We start from the raw sequence: 19,265 nt of genomic DNA, 5'->3' as shown, positions 1-19,265 counted from the left end.
TTGGCCTTAAAACTGTGGCTCACCGAAGTTCGGCTCCGTTGAATCCCCTTGATGTTTACAAATATTCCGCTGGTACCAGTGGTACCAGGAGATTTTGGGCGCTTGGAAAATTTGAAATCACAGAGCCGATGCAGAGCACGTCTGCACGCCTCGAGCTTCTTCTTCTTCCTCCAAACACGATCGTTGGCGCGCATTGTATGCTCTGCGCTTGTCAGCTCAAAATGACGAGACCTGGCGAGGGGCCCTTTAAGGGCAGTAAAAGACATGCATTCATTTTTTCGGACTGCCCGATTTTTCGGAAGTTTTAGCAGCCCCTAGGGAGTCTGAAAAATCGACATAGACATACAACTGATCAAGAAGATGCTTCAAATGGTCCGTGGAGCAAACGCACAGCACAAAGAGGACGAGAACAGAAATTACCATCACAATGAGGAATGATCAGGAAATTAACTGTGCTGCCTCTTTGAAGGAGCTTGAACTTAAAAAGGAAAGTGTTGGCTGATGCCGAGATGTAGGTGACCCTCATCCAAACTAAAATAACCTCTTTAAAGCAGTGAAACACAACACTGAGGCGTTGTGTGTGGGCTGAGAGTCAGAACAGTTGAGGTTGATTTTCCAGCTGCTAAGAGAATCTCACTTGTGACAAAGTTCGGGCCCAATACCAACGAGCTTGCTATCAGTTGATAGAAATAGCTCATTCTCGAAAATATTTGCTTCCATATGCATCTCTTTTTATTCGTATTTGAATATGTTCGACTCGATTTGCAATGGCCTTCACCATTTCTTTTTTGAACATATTTTATTAACCGTGCATTTTACTACCCCTCCCTTCAGTTTTCTATTTTGAATAAAATAAACATTACTTCTTGCTATTCAAACTGTATTAAGCCATTTTTCATTTTTTCACTTGCCTACATAGAGAGTGACAGCATCGGGTGACATGGTGTCAGCCCGTCTTGACATAAAACAAAGTTCTGTCATTCATAGAATTTTGAAAAGGCACTCAGGGAAAACCTGGAAAGCTCAGGGAATTTGGAAACGTCAACTTGCTAGACACCTTGCTTTAGTGCATCATCACCTCTTCTTCATGTATTGTAGTGGAGCATGTCTTCTTTGCAAGCACAACCATGTGCTGATGGGGTGACCATTACCACAGCAATCATCACCATAATGCAGGCATAAAGCCAGCATGTGCGTCTACTGTTCTTGTGCTTTTGATGCACAATTTAGTAGCAAAAAGGAAAGAAAAAAAAAAACAGGTTCTGTCAGCACCTTGCAAAGTGCTAGCATTCTCTTGCAGACTGCGCAAATATGCGTTGTGTAGGGATGAGGAAGACCTGACCCACTGGTGCTGGTGCTGGTGACAAAATTGAAAAACGAAGATGCAGACCACAGGGCTGGCACTGGCTGTCAGACCAAAGCCCGCGCTTGTTTGGGTTTGGACTACCTTGTGCTTACCATTGAATGATTTGCCTTAGTGTAAGTTGTAACACGACAAGTGACCAGGTCAACAAGATGGCCATCACTCTTTATTACTTTTGCTAAAGAGCCCCACACTTTTCATCTTCAAGGGGGAAATGTAACCTAGTTGAGGATGAAAAAGTGAGGAAGGTGCTCCTAAAGACTAAGAAGTGTAGGGCTTTTTAGCTACAGTATTAATGAGTGATGGCTGCCTTGTTGGCCTGGTCACTTGTTCTGTTACATAAGTAAAGCATTTAGCAATAGCAAGATGTGGACTACACACTCACTTGGTCCTTGATGCATTAACTGAATCCAAGGCAGTCTTTCAGATTGCTCATTTAAAGTCAAATACTAGAGTCTGGGAACAGTAATTTGTTAGTCTGGTCTGATTTAGTATTTCACTTCAATCTGCCCTTAAAAGGTATTTGGTGTGTTTCTCGAGGTGGCAAAAAGTGAATGGCAGCTGATAGGCAGCTGACATTCAAAGCTTATTTGAATTTGGTTAATGTGAGTTGTGGCTTCATGAGCTTACCTGCTGCTTTGTGGAAGTGAAAAATTATTTCCACCCAAAACTAGCACTGTACTACAAAGGAAAGTCGTGTGGGTTTCTTGGGAAAGAAAGTTTCAATACTGTAGCTTCGTGTCACTCTCACATACGTTTTCCTTTCATGAATTTGGCACCGCCTTTCCATGGGGTGTACTATTTGCTTGTCTGCTGCTTGTTTCCAGGAGAAGCTGCCGACCCCTCCGTCCCGCTGTGCATGGTGTGCAACTACTCAGCCAGTTCAGCGTGAGCCACACACGTTTTCTTTCATATTTCTTTGCGGTTTACTTGACATGGCATAGTGCTCACAGTTTTCTTCCATGAAGTGCTGATTCGAGCCATTTGGTGTATATATACTGCGATTATGAAGAAAAAAGTATTTTTCATGGACACACACGAGTGCTAACTGGGTTTTTGTTTAAAAAAACTGTAAAACACAGTTTGGTGCCTACCTCTGGTTTTTTATCATTTAAATTTCGTCACTTTCATTGCCAGCTCCATTGATGGGCACTTGTCTTTAGCAAAAGAAAGTCAGTTATTGTGACCACACAGTGACTATACCTGCCTAGGGTGTTTTCTTTCTCCTCACTGCAAAACAGTAATGCGCACAAGAAATGTGCTTGCCGACACCTATTTTAACGCCAAACAGTATTGACAGATGTGCCTAAACCCTGGTGTTTCCACCGCCCAGCAGCTGGTGATGCATGGGTTATAGAGGTGACACCAAAGAGACCAACGACAATCACATGTTCTAGTGATAGCGCAGTTCTGCGTGCGTTCTGCCAAAAGCAAACAATTTCATCAGTACAGTAAAACCTCATTATAATGAAGTTGAAGGGGCGGGGGTCATAATTACTTTATTATAACCATTAGTTTGTTATAGCCACTATCCATTTCTATGCACAATTAGCAAGCGAGAGAGGATGTACTCATCACCAAATCTCACAGCAGCCCGCCACACGAAAAAGAAAACGGCCGCTGCACAGAATAAAACAAGCAAAAAAAAAAAGACAGTGAGGAATTGCTACCTTATTCACGCCAAACGGCTCATCACTGATTGATCAACAGCACGCCAGGTGGCGGCTCACTTCACAGAAAAAAGTTCTTGATAGATTTTTTCTGCCTTTTCTTCAGGTGAATAATGGCTTCTTCAGCTGCAGCCACTATTTTGAGTCCATCTTCACCATCAATGTGAGCGCCAAAGAAGTAGCGCAGCAGGTCTGCCACATCCAGTGCTTGTGCAGGCGTCGCTACGTCGGGTTCGTCAATATTAGGCTCCGGGCTGTCATCGACACATTCTTCACTGTCATCATTAGGCACCCCCGTCACCACATGCGCAATTTCCGCCTCCGTTAGCTCTTCCGTTGTCACCGCATCAGCATCGGCACTGACGCATGTGTACAGAAAGTGTTGCAGTCGGGCAAAACGCCGAGGTCAAGGAGAGGATCCCACAGCGCTAAGGCTTCGTCGCCCACGGCACCCTCATTGGTGGCAGCACCGAGATCTTCACTGTAACCGCCGCTGCTGACGCTAAATGAGGCATGCCAGAAGCAATTGGCGATCATGCTTGCCTGTACAGCCATCTAGGCATCTCGGTCGCCATGTACAAGTCGATCGTGGACTTGCGTTTCATGCTCATATTGAGCAGAATGCAGTCAACTACATGCTTGCAATCATCATCATCATCAGCCTGGTTACGCCCACTGCAGTGCAAAGGCCTCTCCCATGCTTCTCCAACTACCCCGGTCATGTACTAAATGTGGCCATGTCGTCCCTGCAAACTTCTTAATCTCATCCGCCCACCTAACTTTCTGCCTCCCCCTGCTACGCTTCCCTTCCCTTGGATTCCAGTCCGTAACCCTTAATGAGCATCGGTTATCTTCCTTCCTCATTACATGTCCTGCCCATGCCCATTTCTTTTTCTTGATTTCAACTAAGATGTCATTAACTCGCGTTTGTTCCCTCAACCAATCTGCTCTTTTCTTATCCCTTAATGTTACACTCATCATTCTTCTTTCCATAGCTAGTTGCATCGTCCTCAGTTTAAATAAAACCCTTTTCGTAAGCCTCCAGCTTTCTACCCCGTAGGTGAGTACTGGTAAGACACAGCTATTATACCCTTTTCTCTTGAGGGATAATGGCAGCCTGCTGTTCACGATCTGAGAATGCCTGCCAAATGTACCCCAGCCCATTCTTATTCTTCTAATTATTTCCGTCTCATGATCCGGATCCGCGGTCACTACCTGCCCTAAGTAAATGTATTCCCTTACCACTTCCAGTGCCTCGCTACCTATTTTAAATTGCTGTTCTCTTCCGAGACTTTAGTTTTCTGCAGATTAATTTTTAGACCCACTCTTCTGCTTTGCTTCTCCAGGTCAGTGAGCATGCATTGCAATTGGTCCCCTGAGTTACTAAGCAAGGCACTATCATCAGCGAATCGCAAGTTACTAAGGTATTCTCCATTAACTCTTATCCCCAATTGTTCCCAATCCAGGTCTCTGAATACCTTCTGTAAACACGCTGTGAATAGCATTAGAGAAATTGTATCTCCCTGCCTGACGCCTTTCTTTATTGGGATTTTGTTGCTTTCTTTATGGAGGACTACGGTGGCTGTGGAGCCACTATAGATATCTTTCAGTATATTTACATACAGCTCGTCTACACCCTGATTCCGTAATGCCTCCATGACTGCTGAGGTTTTGACAGAATCAAAGGCTTTCTCATAATCAATGAAAGCTATATATAAGGGTTGGTTATATTCTGCACATTTCTCTATCACCTGATTGTGTGAATATCGTCTATTGTTGAGTAGCCTTTACAAAATCCTGCCTGGTCCTTTGCTTGACAGGAGTCTAAGGTGTTTGTGATTCTATTTGCGATTACCTTAATAAATAGTTTGTAGGCAACTGACAGTAAGCTGAATGGTCTATAATTTTTCAAGATTTTGGCGTCCCCTTTCTTATGAATTAGGATTATGTTAGCGTTCTTCCAAGATTCCGGTACGCTCGAAGTCATGAGGCATTGCGTATACATGGTGGCCAGTTTCTCTAAAACAATCTGCCCACCATCCTTCAACCTATCTGCTGTTACCTGATCCTCCCCAGCTGCCTTCCCCCTTTGCATAGCTCCCAAGGCTTTCTTTACTTCTTCCGGCGTTACTCATGGGATTTTGGATTCCTCTAGACTATTCTCTCATCCATTATCGTCGTGGGTGCCACTGGTACTGTATAAATCTCTATAGAACTCCTCAGCCACTTGAACTATCTCATCCATATTAGTAATGATATTGCCAGCTTTGTCTGTAAACGCATACATCGGATTCTTTCCAACTCCTAGTTTCTTCTTCACCGCTTTTAGGCTTCCTCCGTTCCTGAAAGCATGTTAAATTCTATCCATATTATACTTTCTTATGTCAGCTGTCTTACGCTTGTTGATTAACTTCGAAAGTTCTGCCAGTTCTATTCTAGCTGTAGGGTTAGAGGCTTTCATACATTGGCGTTTCTTGATCAGATCTTTCGTCTCCTGCAATAGCTTACTGGTATCCTGTCTAACGGAGTTACCACCGACTTCTATTGCACACTCCTTAATGATGCCCACGAGATTGTCGTTCATTGCTTTAACACTAAGGTCCTCTTCCTGAGTTATGTAGCCTGACTTAAAGTTCATGATCACTCCTTGGTCGAGGGGTTGCACAACTTCAGTGCAGTTTGGCGGTAAGAAGCACAGCTCGATGTTTTTGATCACAGTGGCAGTGTGGTGGGCCGTGCAGTTGTCCAGTACGAGGCATATCTTCCGGTTCAGCTTGCCCAGCCACTCGTCCCACTCCCGCAGCCATTGTGTGAAAATTTATCTTGTCATACAAGCCTTACGGTTGGACACATAATTCACTTAGAGCTTTTGTTGGCCTTTGAAGCATCGTGGTGACGCACTTTTGCTGACCACGAGGGCCAGCACCTTTTCCGACCCATCCATGTTGGCACAAAGCAACATGCTTACATGGACCTTTCTCTGCTTACCGCCCTGGCAGTGTTCATCTTTGAGGGCCAAGGTTTTTTGAGGCAGCATCTGATAGAACAGCGCTGTCTCATCCGCTTTGAACAAATCCTTGGCACTGTATTTTTCTAGCAGCTGTCCAACGTTTGTCTCCATCCACGCCGCTGCAGCTTCGTGGTTGACAGACTGCGCTTCCCCGCTGACAGCCCTGCCAATGATGTTGTGGCGCTCCTTGAAACGCTGCAGCCAGCCGACACTCGCCACAAAATTGTCGTGTCCCACGATGCACGCGAAGTCCCTCGCTTTGCAGTGCAACAGTGCCCCACTCACAAGAGTGCTGCTTGCTCTTGCATCCAAAAACCACTTGAAGACCACCTTCTCTACAGCTTTGAAAGTGGGGGCTCGCAGCTTCTTTCTGTTGCCTTTTACGCCACGTGCGACAGCACTGGTGACAGCTTCTTTGCTGCTCAAAATCATCGAAAGCATGCTCAACTCTATGCCGAAATCTTCGGCCACTGTTTTCTTCTTCACACCGGACTTGACGACTTTTAGCACAGCCACCTTCTACTTGATTGATATCATTTTGCGCTTCCATTTGCTGTCATTCATATCCTTTCTCGCGGCAGGAACACAAACAAACCGATACAAATACTGATATCATTGATGTGCATGGAGGCAACAACAAGCAACAACAAAACTACAGTCGGCGCCACCCCACGCACGCAGCGTAAAAGCGGGCGGGTCCACCAGTTCCACAGGAAAGGGGAGGCCAGGAGACGCGCACGCACAGGAGACGTGAACTTCGTGCTCTATAAGACATTGACCTGACGGGCACCAAAATGGTCATTAAATGCTTGTTGTGGAAAAAGGAAATTGCCAACGATTATGTTACTTCCTAATGCGAAATTTAAGTGCAGCTATTCAGCTGTTTCAGCTTTTCTATATACCGAGGCAAATAATTCGAGCAAGACGTGTATGTACAGTACAACTTTTTATTCTTCACTTCTCCAAGAAACACTCCACTCCCACTTCTTGATTGTCATGAAGGTAGCTTTGTGGTTGGAGAAATAGATGGATATATGCTAGACTTGCTGCATCAATGCCTGGTTCGGCATAGTGCACCTCTGGATTCTGGCAGTGACGGCGCTGGGTCTCTGCTCGGGCAGCTCGTTCAACAGCCACCGATTGCCTCGCTAATGGCTCAGAAAGAGCTGGCTGCGAATAAACTACTTACCTTTAGTATAGGCAGACAGACTATATTATGTAAACCGTCTGTGAGCCTCGCTCAATCCATCTGGTGCGGAACATTTCGCACCAGCTGCCACAAACGGAGCGTAGCTTTGGCGCAGCTGCCTCGCTTATTGGGAGGTTGCAGGAGGCAGCATGTAGGCACCTAGGAACGTTGCGCGGTGAAGAGATGGCAGCAACTGACTGATGCCGCTGACGCTGCTAGCGAGTCAACTGAAGGTGGCTTTGCGTTTCAGCTTGGGAAGCGTGCGCTGTGAACCGCTAATACTGAGCCCGCACTTCGACAACCGGAGAACACCACCATGCGCACTCATGCGGTCACTGCCAAGGAGGAGAGGAGAGGGGGAAGAAGGGGTACACGCAGTGGCGAATGGCGGCTATGCATTTCGGCGTGGGCAGCAGCAGATCATTGAGATCAGCCGCCACCGAGCCGGCACTCTGATTGCCGCCGTACATGGGAGGACGAGCGAAGAGAGCAAGGCTCACGCTATGCACGAGAGATGGTGCCAGGAGCGCGCGCAGCTAGAGCAGCGCGCTGGCCCCGGCTACGGAGCTGGTTAGGGCGAGGCACGCCGCTGCGGCGACACGCAGGAATGAGCGTGAAAGAGCTGCACTCTAAAAAAAGGTTTGTTATACCCATTTCGAGGAAATTTTAGCTTTGTTAAAATGAGGTTTTCAATACATAAGCATCTGTTAGAATTTCAAGGGGAATCACAATTGCTTCGTTATATCCCGTTTCGTTATAACGAGGTTTTACTGTATATGCAAGAAACACAGCTGTTATTAATCTACTATGAAGCTACAGTTGAAAGTCATCACTGTCCTATGCTTATTCATCATTTCGATTGTATTGAATTGCAAACATGGTCTGCATGCAGATTTAGGCAGTGTAAGTCAATGTATAAACAATTCAAAAAGGAAAGGTCATGGAAGCTTTCAAAGCAGTTCACTGGTTAATTGTCAGTGCAAAATGAATGTAACAAAATATGCCAAACAAAGGTGCTGCTTGATGTCTCTCACGTCTCATGTCTTTTGGTGCGTCTTCTTTGTTCTGTTTTGTTTATTTTGTGTTTCTCAATGTACAATAAGGTGACCTGCTATGTGGTATCTGTGGCATTACGCTGCTGAGCACAAGGTTGGGGGTTCAATCCTGGATGTGGCAGCTATGGGAGTGAAATGCAAGAGCACTTGTATGTACTTAGATTTAAATGCACGTAAAAGAATCTTGGGTTGGCATGCCTCATATGAGACTGTGGCACGCAAGATCCCAGAATTTAACATTTTTTGGGTGAACAAGTGGTGTGCATGCTTCAAATGGAAGGGGGTCCTGCCACAGGGATGAGCTCCGCTACCATGTGCGCCTTCATGCGGTGCAAGGGGAGCTGTGCTGCAAGCTGTGCCAGCAGCAGTTCCGCACCTTGGTTGATTTCAAGGAGCACTGCGACAGCCATGCACCCAAGCCGATTCAGCAGGTTCAGGCCCAACCTCGCCGGAACCCCGCCCTGCTCTCATGTGGTGCCTGTGGAAAGCTGTTTCGCTTGCTGGTGAGCTATGTCTGCCCCTGTGGGGTCTCTATCAGGGCTGGGCAAAGATACTTGGCAGTTGTATCATGATGCAATACAAGATATTTGGGCAATAAGCATTTAAGATACATATACAAGATGCTGCCGCAATTATTGTATCCGATACAATACTTCCCATTTGTATCATGAGATACTTGAATACAATTGCAAATTGTCTAATATATATATATATATATATATATATATATATATATATATATTATACACACAGTCGATCCCGGATATATTGAACCCGGATATATATAATTATTGCCTATATCGAACAGTTGAAAAATCCCGTTGGGAATCCCATGCAAAAGTATAGTGCTATTGTTCGTGTATATAGAACTCCAGTGCACCGGCATAACAATGTATCGAACTCAGTGCTGAGCTGCGCCCCAGCAAGTGCACTTCTCCCACCATGGCCCACCTCTGCAAGTGCGCTTCTCCCATCGCATACCACCCCCGCAAGTGCGCTTCTCCCCACGAAGCTCCCGTGATCTCAAGCCCGCCGCCCCACACTCTGAGAAAAGGGCGTGTGGGTAAAAGGCACGTGACGAGGAGCACTTGGAGTGCGATTGGGTGTGAAAGGGAAGCGGGAGGGAGAAACCACGCAGCAGGCACCCGTTTCCTGTGTTTTGGTTGGCTGACACCGCTGGCGCAGCGAGGCGAACGAGGTCAGTGCAGCTTGGGCTTGTGGTAGTGTGGAGACGCAGAGCGGTGCGTCTTTTGATTTGCTTTGTTCCTTTTATTCACGAGGCCAACGCGTGTTTCAGTGTGTTTTTCTTTCCGCTTTTGGCACGTGTTCCAGAGCCATGGCCGCAAGAAAATGCAAGAATTTTGATTTTTCGACAAAGGCAGACATCATTCGACGGGTGGAGGCTGGCGAGAAAAAGTTGTCAGTCGCCGCAGCATTCAGAATTCCCTGAGTACGATCCTCAAGAACAAAGCCGATGTTAAGCTGAAGGCAGTGCAGTCCAGTCACCCTGAAGCGTGTCGTGTGCACGTCCCGAAACCTTTGACAAGGTCGAGAAGGCATTGTATGCCTGGTTTTTGGAAACACGTGCCAAGAACATACCTGTTGACGGCCCACTGCTCATGGAGAAGGCCAGATGGTTTGCTGTGGCCTTCGGAGAAGAAAGCTTCATTGGTGGCGCTGGTTGGCAGCAGCGATTTAAGAGTCGCTGCAGCATCGTCAGAAAGACCCTTTCAGGCGAAAGTAAGGTTTATTGATATGCATATTTTATATTTCGAATTTCGATATATTGAATTATTTCGCAATCCCCTTCGAATTCGATATATCCGGGATCGACTATATATAATGTAGCAGCAAATGCATTGGTGCAAAAATGTTTAATTGGCAATTTCTTAACTCCTACCAACCTTTCTTCATTTCAATGAAATGTCTGTTAGTATCTCAAAGTGTTTGTCTTTCTTGCTCAAAGTATAATACAGCGAACTCTTGTTAAGATGAACTGGGTTAATCCGAATTCTCTCATATAATGAATGTGGGACTGTTTCTTTGGTTTTCCATAGACTCAATGTAAAAAAATCCACTTAAGGTTCAGGCCTGCTCTTTGGTTAAGATGAACATTCGGAGTGATGGCCACCGCTACTGTTTCCGGAGGCTAGGGTGCCTTGATGTATTGGGCCCGAGGGCGCGTGCATCAAGGCACCCTACTTGGAAGCTTGTAGCGCACATCGCTTGGGGACAGAGGCAAAAACAAAAGGAGGAAACGAAAAGAGATGTTGATGCTTCACTTCATGAACGTGATTGACGCGCAAGCATATGGCTGCTTTAGCACATACAAAGCTATCGGCCGTCGGTACGCCTAGACTGTCCGCATATTCAAGACGGCTCAAGATCATATTCAAGACGGCTCGCGCAGCTGCGCCATACACAGCAGCCGCCGGAGCAGAATGCCCCCTTGTAAACATTCGCTTACTACCGTACAATACAAGGTTTTTTTCCTAATATCAGCATTCCAGATTTTCGCCTCGTATTACAGTCGCCGACCGTTTATTCAGACCTCATGGGGACTGCGAAAATGTCCGAACAAACAGGTGTCCGAAAAAGCAGATTAAGGAAAAAAAATGAAATCCTTTATTTCACCGCACTTATTCCGGCTTGGCAGTAAGCTTGAAGAAATCGTGAATGCGCCGTTGCACGCTGTTCCGTTGTTTACGCGTAATCAGATAAGCCTGAATCTCGGAGAGGGTCATGCGGTCACTATAGGTGGCTGAAAGCAGAGTCACTGCTTGTACATGCTCCGCATGCGACGGCAGCGTAGGACATGGTGCGTCATCTTTCGACTCGGTCATCGTCCGGCGGTGCAGCAGAAACCTGATGAATGATCTCGCCGTCGTCGAGTTCTGTGCATGTCAGTACAGCAGTGTCAGCACCTGTGAAACTGTCAAATGAAACGGTGTCCGGAATCGCAATGCAACCACTGCACAAGTCTCGGCAGAACATTTTCCGCTACAGTAGCGAGCACATCGGAAGGCGACAAATATTAGATCTCCCGGCACCCACTTGCTGGCATTCCCCAGCGCAGTCTGCGCAGGCACTGTCGGCGCCATTAGACATTTGACGTGATGTTTCGGTATGCCGCGTTGGATCACCAGAACCTCTGCACAGCCAACGCCTCCTTTAAGAAGATGCCTGCCATGTGCGCCGAAAACCTGCTGCCTTTACCTTTCCCATTTTTCTCCTTTCCACTTGAGGTGGTAGCTAGCGATTCTTGCGGTGGTCGCTTGCAACACATGCACACATCACTGCATGGCAGCGCGGCCGGCACGGCCGCCGCTACAGCCGCAACACCACACCACCCCAGCCCCCTTGGCGGAGATGGGGAAGTAGGTGGCGCCATCTCTTGACAACCGACCGCAACTCAAGGTGCGACGGCTACATTGGGTAAGCGAGCAGCGCCGCAGGCATCTTTCTAGAGGAGGCTTTGACAAAGCACACAAACACCACCATGCCGACACCAGTCGCGCAAACGAAAAACGTGGCCTACTCGCAGCATCGTGCGCGAAGAAACAAATCAGCTGCTGGATTGTCTTGACATGGCTTACTAAGCTGAAACCGGAACTGCTGTAGAACCACTCTTAGGGTGGCTAGAAGGGGAGGTGTGAATACCGGCGGCGCTTTCCTTCGGTCGCGCGTGACCCCCTTGCACACCGATGCCACCAGGGAGAACGAGGTGCTGCTGCTCGCGGCGTGGTATTACGGCGTGGTACTCCCGCGCTGGCCTGCGCCCTACACTGTCAATTGGTATCGTCGCCTGTTTTGGAGTGTTCCTCCCGACATTCCGTCATTCAAGGGCGAGATGCTGTGGACCACCAAAGTCATGTTGAGCACCGCAGTGACACATGGCTAGTTTATTACATTGCAGGTTATGTGGCGAGAAGGCGTGTTTTGCCCACACATTGTGAAGACTGTGAAGCACCATAAAGTCAATATCCCCAGAGAGCTCCCACTAGAGGCATTCAAAGAGTGGGACCTTGAGGGCCTTTTATATCCCTCAGAATTGTTCTATAAGCTGGACAATGCCCTTGAAAACAAACTAACTCGTTTATTCAGTGTAACACCCGCCGTGGTTGCTCAGTGGCTATGGTGTTGGGCTGCTCAGCACGAGGTCGTAGGATCGAATCCCGGCCATGGCGGCCACATTTCAATGGGGGCGAAATGCGAAAACACCCGTGTACTTAGATCTAGGTGCACGTTAAAGAACCCCAGGTGGGCAAAATTTCCGGAGCCCTCCACTACGGCGTGCCTCATAATCAGAAAGTGGTTTTGGCACGTAGAACCCCATAATTTTTAATTCAGTGTAACACGCTAGCATGCCAAAGCTGTGGCCGAGATTTTGCAGTCAATTGGTTAAATGTCAAAGATTGGTTGCCTAGACCATTCTGCTACCCTGACAGCCTCAGTTATAGGTCTTTATTGCTTCACAAGGATTCACTTTTTCCTTAAAGGTGTCAATCAGCAGAGCAGTCAGAAGAAACTGAAAACACTGAAACCTTATGTGTTGTAAATTTTTTTCCTCGCTTGTAAATAAACGATTTCATGACCAGATCTGTTGCTTCACTGTCTGCAATCATAGTAAATTGCTTATATGAGCGTCAAAATGACATGGTCTGCAAGCGCAGACAAAAAGTGGTTTGTAAATACGTCCAGACGTTGTCAGGTAATGTCTGCAGTTTACAGGTCTTACGGCACGCATAGGGTGATTGACTGCTGATCTCGAGGACGACGGTCACATTTTCAGGAAGGCGATATGCAAGGCGCCCGTGTGCCGTGTGATGTGCATGCACGTTAAAGAACCCGAAGTGGTCAAAATTATTTAGAAGGCCCCCCACTAGCCCCTAACACCCAAAGCCAGCTCGCGAAATGCGCACAGACAAAACTCGTTTGAATCTCGATACAGTGCGAACTGGGCCCGTAAAATTTCACAGGAGTAATGATGTGGGCTGACGTAACATTTTTTTCATGATAACGATTCATTCTTTGATGCTCGCAGAAAGCACGCAATACTGGAAACGGGCTCACTTTCACTTCGGTAGTAGAGATGCAGCCGACGCGAGGCTGGCGAGGCGCTCATTTTGGCTGCGTGCTTACCCCGCCTTGGTCAACAGCGCCGCCCCACAGCATCGGTGCACTGTGGGGTCACGTTTGCGCCGCTCGAAGGAAAGGCAAGCGTTTGTCATAATAGTTCTGCGGAACTCATGGCATCTAAGGCTGTGTGCTGCTTGTCTGCTTGAACCACAGGGTTGTGGCATCTAAGGCCGTGTGCTGCTTTTCAGCTCGAACCATAGGGTGGTGGCATCTAAAACTGTGTGCTGCTTTTCGGCTCGAACCATAGGGTCATGGCGTCTGAGGCTGCGTGCTGCTTTTTGGCTCTAACCTTAGGGTCGTCGCGTCTAATGCCGTGTACTGGTGCATGGCTCTAACCGCAGGGTCATGGCATCTAAGGCCATGTGCTGTTTTGTGGCTGAAAACCTTAAGGTCGTTGTGGCTGTGTGCTGGTTTATGGCTCTAACTGCAGGGTCGTGGTATCTAAGGCAGTGTGCTGCTTTGTGGCTTGAACCGCAGGGTCGTGGCGTGTAACACCGTGTGCTGCTTTTCGGCTTGAACCTTAGGGTCGTGGCGTTTAAGGCGATGTGCTGCGGCTCAAACATTAGAGTCGTGGCATCTAACGCTGCGTGCTGCTTTGCGGCTCGAACCACAGGGCCATGCTGCCTAAGCCGTGCGTTGATTTTTGTCTCAAACCTTAGGGTTGGCGCATCTAAGCCCATATGCTGCTTTATGGTTCTAATCACAGGGTTGTAGTACCTAATGCCGTGTGCTGCATTTCGACTCGAACCTTAGGGTCGTGGCGTCCAAGGCTGTGTGCTGCTTTGCAGCCCGAACCGTAGAGTCGTGGCATCTAACGCCGTGTGATGGTTTTGGGCTCAAACCTTAAGTTCATGGTGTGTAAGGCCATATGCTACTTTATGGCTCTAACCGCAGCGTGGTGGCGTCTAAGGCTGCGTGCTGCTTTTCAGGTCGAACCACAAGGTCATGGCATCTAAGGCCGTGTGCTGCTTTGTGACTCGAACTTTAGGGTCGTGGCGTCTGAGGCCATGTGCTTGTTTACTCGAACTTTAGGGTCGTGGCGTCTGAGACCATGTGCTTGTTTACTGCTCTAACCGCTGGGTCGTGGTATCTAAGGCCGTGTTCTTTTAGGCTCAAACTGCAGGGCCGTGGCATCTAAGGCCATGTGCTGCTTTGTGGCTGGAACCTTAGGGTCATGGTGTCTGAGGTGGTGTGCTGCTTTATGACTAACTGCAGGGTCTTGGCATCTAAGCCCATGTGCTTCTTTTGGCTCTAACTGCAGGTTCGTGGTATCTAAGGCTGCGTGCTGCTTTTCGGCTCGAATTGCAGGGTTGTGGCATCTAAGGCCGTGTGCTGCCTTTCGGTTCGAACCTTAAGGTCATGGCATCTAAGGCTGTGTGCTGGTTTTCAGCTGAAACAGCAGGGTAATGGTGTTTACGACCCTGTGCTGCTTTATATGTCAAACTGCCGGATCCTGGCATCTAAAACTGTGTGCTGCTTTGTGGCTCGAAGCTAAGGGTCGTGGCGTCTACGGCCATGTGCTTGTTTATGGCTTTAACCGCAGGGTCATGGCATCTAAGGCTGTGTGCTGCTTTCTGGCTCAAACCGCAGGGTTGTGGCACCCAAGGCTTCGTGCGTCTTTTTATCTCGAATCTTAGGGTCGTTCCGTCTAAAGCTGTGTGCAGCTTTTCAGCTGAAACCGCAGGGTCGTGGCTTGTACGGGCGTGTGCTGGTGCTGGGCGTGTGCTGTTTGTATCAAAAACTGCAGGGTCATGGCATCTAAGTCCGTGTGCTGCTTTGTGGCTCGAACCGTGGGGTGGTGGCGTCTAAGGCTGTGTGCTGGTTTATAGCTCTAACCTTGGTCTTGGTATCCTTAGTCGTGGTAACCTTGGAATCTTAGGCCATGTGCTGCTTTTCGGCTCGAACTGCAGGGTCATGGCATCAAAGTCAGTGTGCTGCTTTGTGACTCAAACCGCAGGGTCCTTGCGTCTATGGCGGTGCACTGGTTTATGGCTCTAACTGCAGGGTCGTGGTATTTAAGGCTGTATGCTGCTTTTCAGCTCGAACCGCAGGGTGATGGCATCTAAGTCCGTGTGCCGCTTTGTGGCTCTAACCTTAGGGTCATGGCGTTTAGGGCCGTGTACTGCTTTATGGCTCTAACTGCCGACTCGTGGTATCTATTGCTGTGTGGTGCTTTTTGGCTCGAACCGCAGGGTCGTAGAATCTAAGTCCGTGTGCTGCTTTGTGGCTCGATCCTTAGGCTTGGTGGCGTCTAAGGCCGTGTGCTAGATTGTGGCTCGAACCTTAGGGTCGTGGTATTTTAGGCCGTGTGCTGCTTTTTGGGTCGAACCTTAGGGTCGTGGTATCTAAGGCCATGTGCTGCTTTGTGGCTCAAACCTTAGGGTCGTGGTATCTTAGGCCGTGTGCTGCTTTTTAGCTCGAACCTTAGGGTTGTGGTATCTAAGGCTCTGCGCTGTTTTGTGGTTCGAACCTTAAGGTCGTGGCGTCTAAGTCCGTGTGCTGCTTTATGACTCTGACCGCAGGGTCATGGCATCTAAGGCTGTGTGCTGCTTTATGGCTCTAACCGCATGGTCATGGTATCTAAGGCCGTGTGCTGCTTTTCGGCTAGTACGTTAGGGTCGTGGCGTCTAAAGAGAGAATAGTCTAGAGGAATTCTAAATTCCACAAGTAACGGCGGAAGAAGTAAAGAAAGCCTTGGGAGCTATGCAAAGGGGGAAGGCAGCTGGGGAGGATCAGGTAACAGCAGATTTGTTGAAGGATGGTGGGCAGATTGTTTTAGAGAAACTGGCCACCCTGTATACGCAATGCCTTATAACTTCGTGTGTACCGGAATCTTGGAAGAACGCTAACATAATCCTAATCCATAAGAAAGGGGACGCCAAAAACTTGAAAAATTATAGACCGATCAGCTTACTGTCAGTTGCCTACAAACTATTTGCTAAAGTAATCGCAAATAGAATCAGGAACACCTTAGACTTCTGTCAAGCAACAGACCAGGCAGGATTCCGTAAAGGCTACTCAACAATAGACCATATTCACACTAGAAATCAGGTGATAGAGAAATGTGTGGAATATAACCAACCCTTATATATAGCTTTCATTGATTACGAGAAAGCATTTGATTCTGTCGAAACCTCAGCAGTCATGGAGGCATTACGGAATCAGGGTGTAGACGAGCCGTATGTAAAAATACTGAAAGATATCTATAGTGGCTCCACAGCCACTGTCGTCCTCCATAAAGAAAGCAACAAAATCCCAATAAAGAAAGGTGTCATGCAGGGAGATACGATCTCTCCAATGCTATTCACAGCGGGTTTACAGGAGGTATTCATAGACCTGAATTGGGAAGAATTGGGGATAAAAGTTAATGGAGAATACCTTAGTAACCTGCGATTCGCTGATGATATTGCCTTGCTTAGTAACTCAGGGGACCAATTGCAATGCATGCTCACTGACCTGGCGAGGCAAAGCAGAAGAGTTGGTCTAAAGATTAATCTGCAGAAAACTAAAGTCTCGGAAGAGAACAGCAATTTACAATAGGTAGCGAGGCACTGGAAGTGGTAAGGGAATACGTCTACTTAGCGCAGGTAGTGAAGGCGGATCCGGATCATGAGACGGAAATAATCAGAAGAATAAGAATGGGCTGGGGTGCGTTTGGCAGGCATTCTCAGATCATGAACAGCAGGTTGCCATTATCCCTCAAGAGAAAAGTGTATAATAGCTTTGTCTTACCAGTACTCACCTACGGGGCAGAAACCTGGAGGCTTACGAAAAGGGTTCTACTCAAATTGAGGACGACGCAACGAGCTATGGAAAGAAGAATGATAGGTGTGATGTTAAGGGATAAGAAAAGAGCAGATTGGGTGAGGAAACAAACGCGAGGTAATGATATCTTAGTTGAAATCAAGGAAAAGAAATGGGCATGGGCAGGACATGTAATTAGGAGGGAAGATAACCGATGGTCATAAAGGGTTACGGACTGGATTCCAAGGGAAGGGAAGCTTAGCAGGGGGTGGCAGAAAGTTAGGTGGGCAGATGACATTAAGTTTGCAGGGACAACATGGCCACAATTAGTTATGACCGAGGTAGTTTGCGAAGTATTGGAGAGGCCTTTGCCCTGCAGTGAGCGTAACCAGGCTGATGATGATGATCTGAAGCTGTGTGCTGCTTTTAAGCTAGAACCTTTGGGTCGTGGCGTCTAAGGCCGTGTGCTGCTTTAGGGCTCTAATCGCAGGGTTGTGATATCTAAGGTCAGCTGCTTTTTGGCTTTAACCGCAGAGTCATGGCATCTAAGGCCGTGTGCTGCTTTGTCGAACCTTAGGGTCATTGCGTCAAAGGCTGTGTGCTGATTTATGGCTCTAACCGCAGGGTCGTGGTATCTAAGGCCGTGTGCTGCTTTTCGGCTCGAACCTTGGGTTCGTGGCATTTAATGCTGTGTGCTGCTTCTCGGCTCATACCTTAGGCTCGTGGCGTCTAATGCTATGCGCTGCTTTATGCCTGTAACCTTAGGGTCGTGTTATCTTGGCCCGTGTGCTGCTTTTTGGCTTGAACCTTAGGGTCGTGGCATCTAAGGCGATGTACTGCTTTATGGCCTGAACCTTAGGGTTGTGGTATCTAAGGCCGTGTCCTGATTTTTGGCTCCAACCTTAAGGTCATGGTATCTTAGGCCATAATGCGCTCCTTTTTGGCTCGAACATTAGGGTCGTGGCATCCAAGGCCATTCAGGTCGTTGCGTCCATGACCGTGTGCAGCTTTTCAGCTTAAACCACAAGGTCGTGGTGTCTACAGGCATGTGCTGCTTTGTAGCTCAAACTGCAGGATCATGGCATCTAAGGCCATGTGCTGCTTTGTGGCTCGAACTGCAGGGTCATGGTATCGAAAGCCATGTGCTGCTTTTAGGCTCGAACCTCAGGGTCGTGGCATCTAAGACCATGTGCTGCTTTCTGGCTCAAACTGCAGAGTCATGGCATCTAAGGCCGTGTGCGGTTCTTTATCTCGAACCTTAGGGTCGTGGCGTCCATGGCCGTGTGCAGCTTTTCAGCTGAAACCGCAGGGTCGTGGCTTCTACTGGCATGTGCGGCTTTGTATCTCAAACCGCATGGTCATGGCATCTAAGGACGTGTGCTGCTTTTTCTCTCAATCTTCAGGGTTGTGGCATCTAAGGCCATGTGCTCCTTTTTGTATCAAACTGCAGGGTTGTGGCGTTAACAATGAAGGTGGTGATATAGGCTTGTTGGTCAGTCGTCATTGAAAGGCATCGGTATAGAAAAACAAATCAAAGGCACAAGAAGAAACGAAGGCAAAGAGAAGCGCGAACTATCCACAATAAATATTTTACTTTTGGGATCGGTCATACTTATACCCCCAAACAACCACAAGCACACTATGATATCAACCATGACTTTAGACTTATGTACATGAAGGTATGAAAAGAATCTAAAATGGATGCAACAGGAAAACAAGAAAATCTGAAAGACATATGGAAAATGCAGTTCAGCCTTTATGCCATGCGCAAATAATCCAACTCTCTCGCGCACAATGACTGTGACAGTTTGCTGATGCACTGGTCAGCCATGTCATGTCGTCTATGTCACGCACTTCTAGAAGATACCACTATTATAGATAGGGATAAGTGTGAATATCTAAGACTAGTGATAAAAACAGAGCAGATCCTCTCGGCCACTGAGCAATGCATCAGCAAACCATCACTGTCATTGTCCGCGAGAGAGTTGGATTATTTATGCATGGCATAAATTCTGAACTGCATTTTCCATATGTCATTTAGATTTTATGTTTTCCTGTTGTATCTGTTTTAGATTGTTTAATACCGTCATGTATG

General features: G+C 47.5%; 1 protein-coding gene across 3 annotated transcripts in view; it reads left to right on the top strand.

The window, feature by feature from the left end:
• The window catches only part of LOC135918430 (zinc finger protein 791-like), a 153,887-nt gene that overhangs the window by 74,403 nt on the left and 60,219 nt on the right, over positions 1-19,265 (top strand). For all 3 annotated transcript variants that reach the window (XM_065452071.2, XM_065452072.2, XM_065452073.2), the window contains 2 exons: positions 2,191-2,251; positions 8,583-8,790. In XM_065452071.2, coding sequence (XP_065308143.2) covers positions 2,191-2,251; positions 8,583-8,790 — 269 coding nt within the window. The remainder of the gene's footprint in view (positions 1-2,190; positions 2,252-8,582; positions 8,791-19,265) is intronic.

This window comes from Dermacentor albipictus, chromosome 2 (assembly GCF_038994185.2).
Source record: "Dermacentor albipictus isolate Rhodes 1998 colony chromosome 2, USDA_Dalb.pri_finalv2, whole genome shotgun sequence".
NCBI lineage: Eukaryota > Metazoa > Arthropoda > Arachnida > Ixodida > Ixodidae > Dermacentor > Dermacentor albipictus.
Note: the sequence above shows the minus strand (reverse complement) of the source record. Positions and strands in the feature narration are given on the sequence as shown.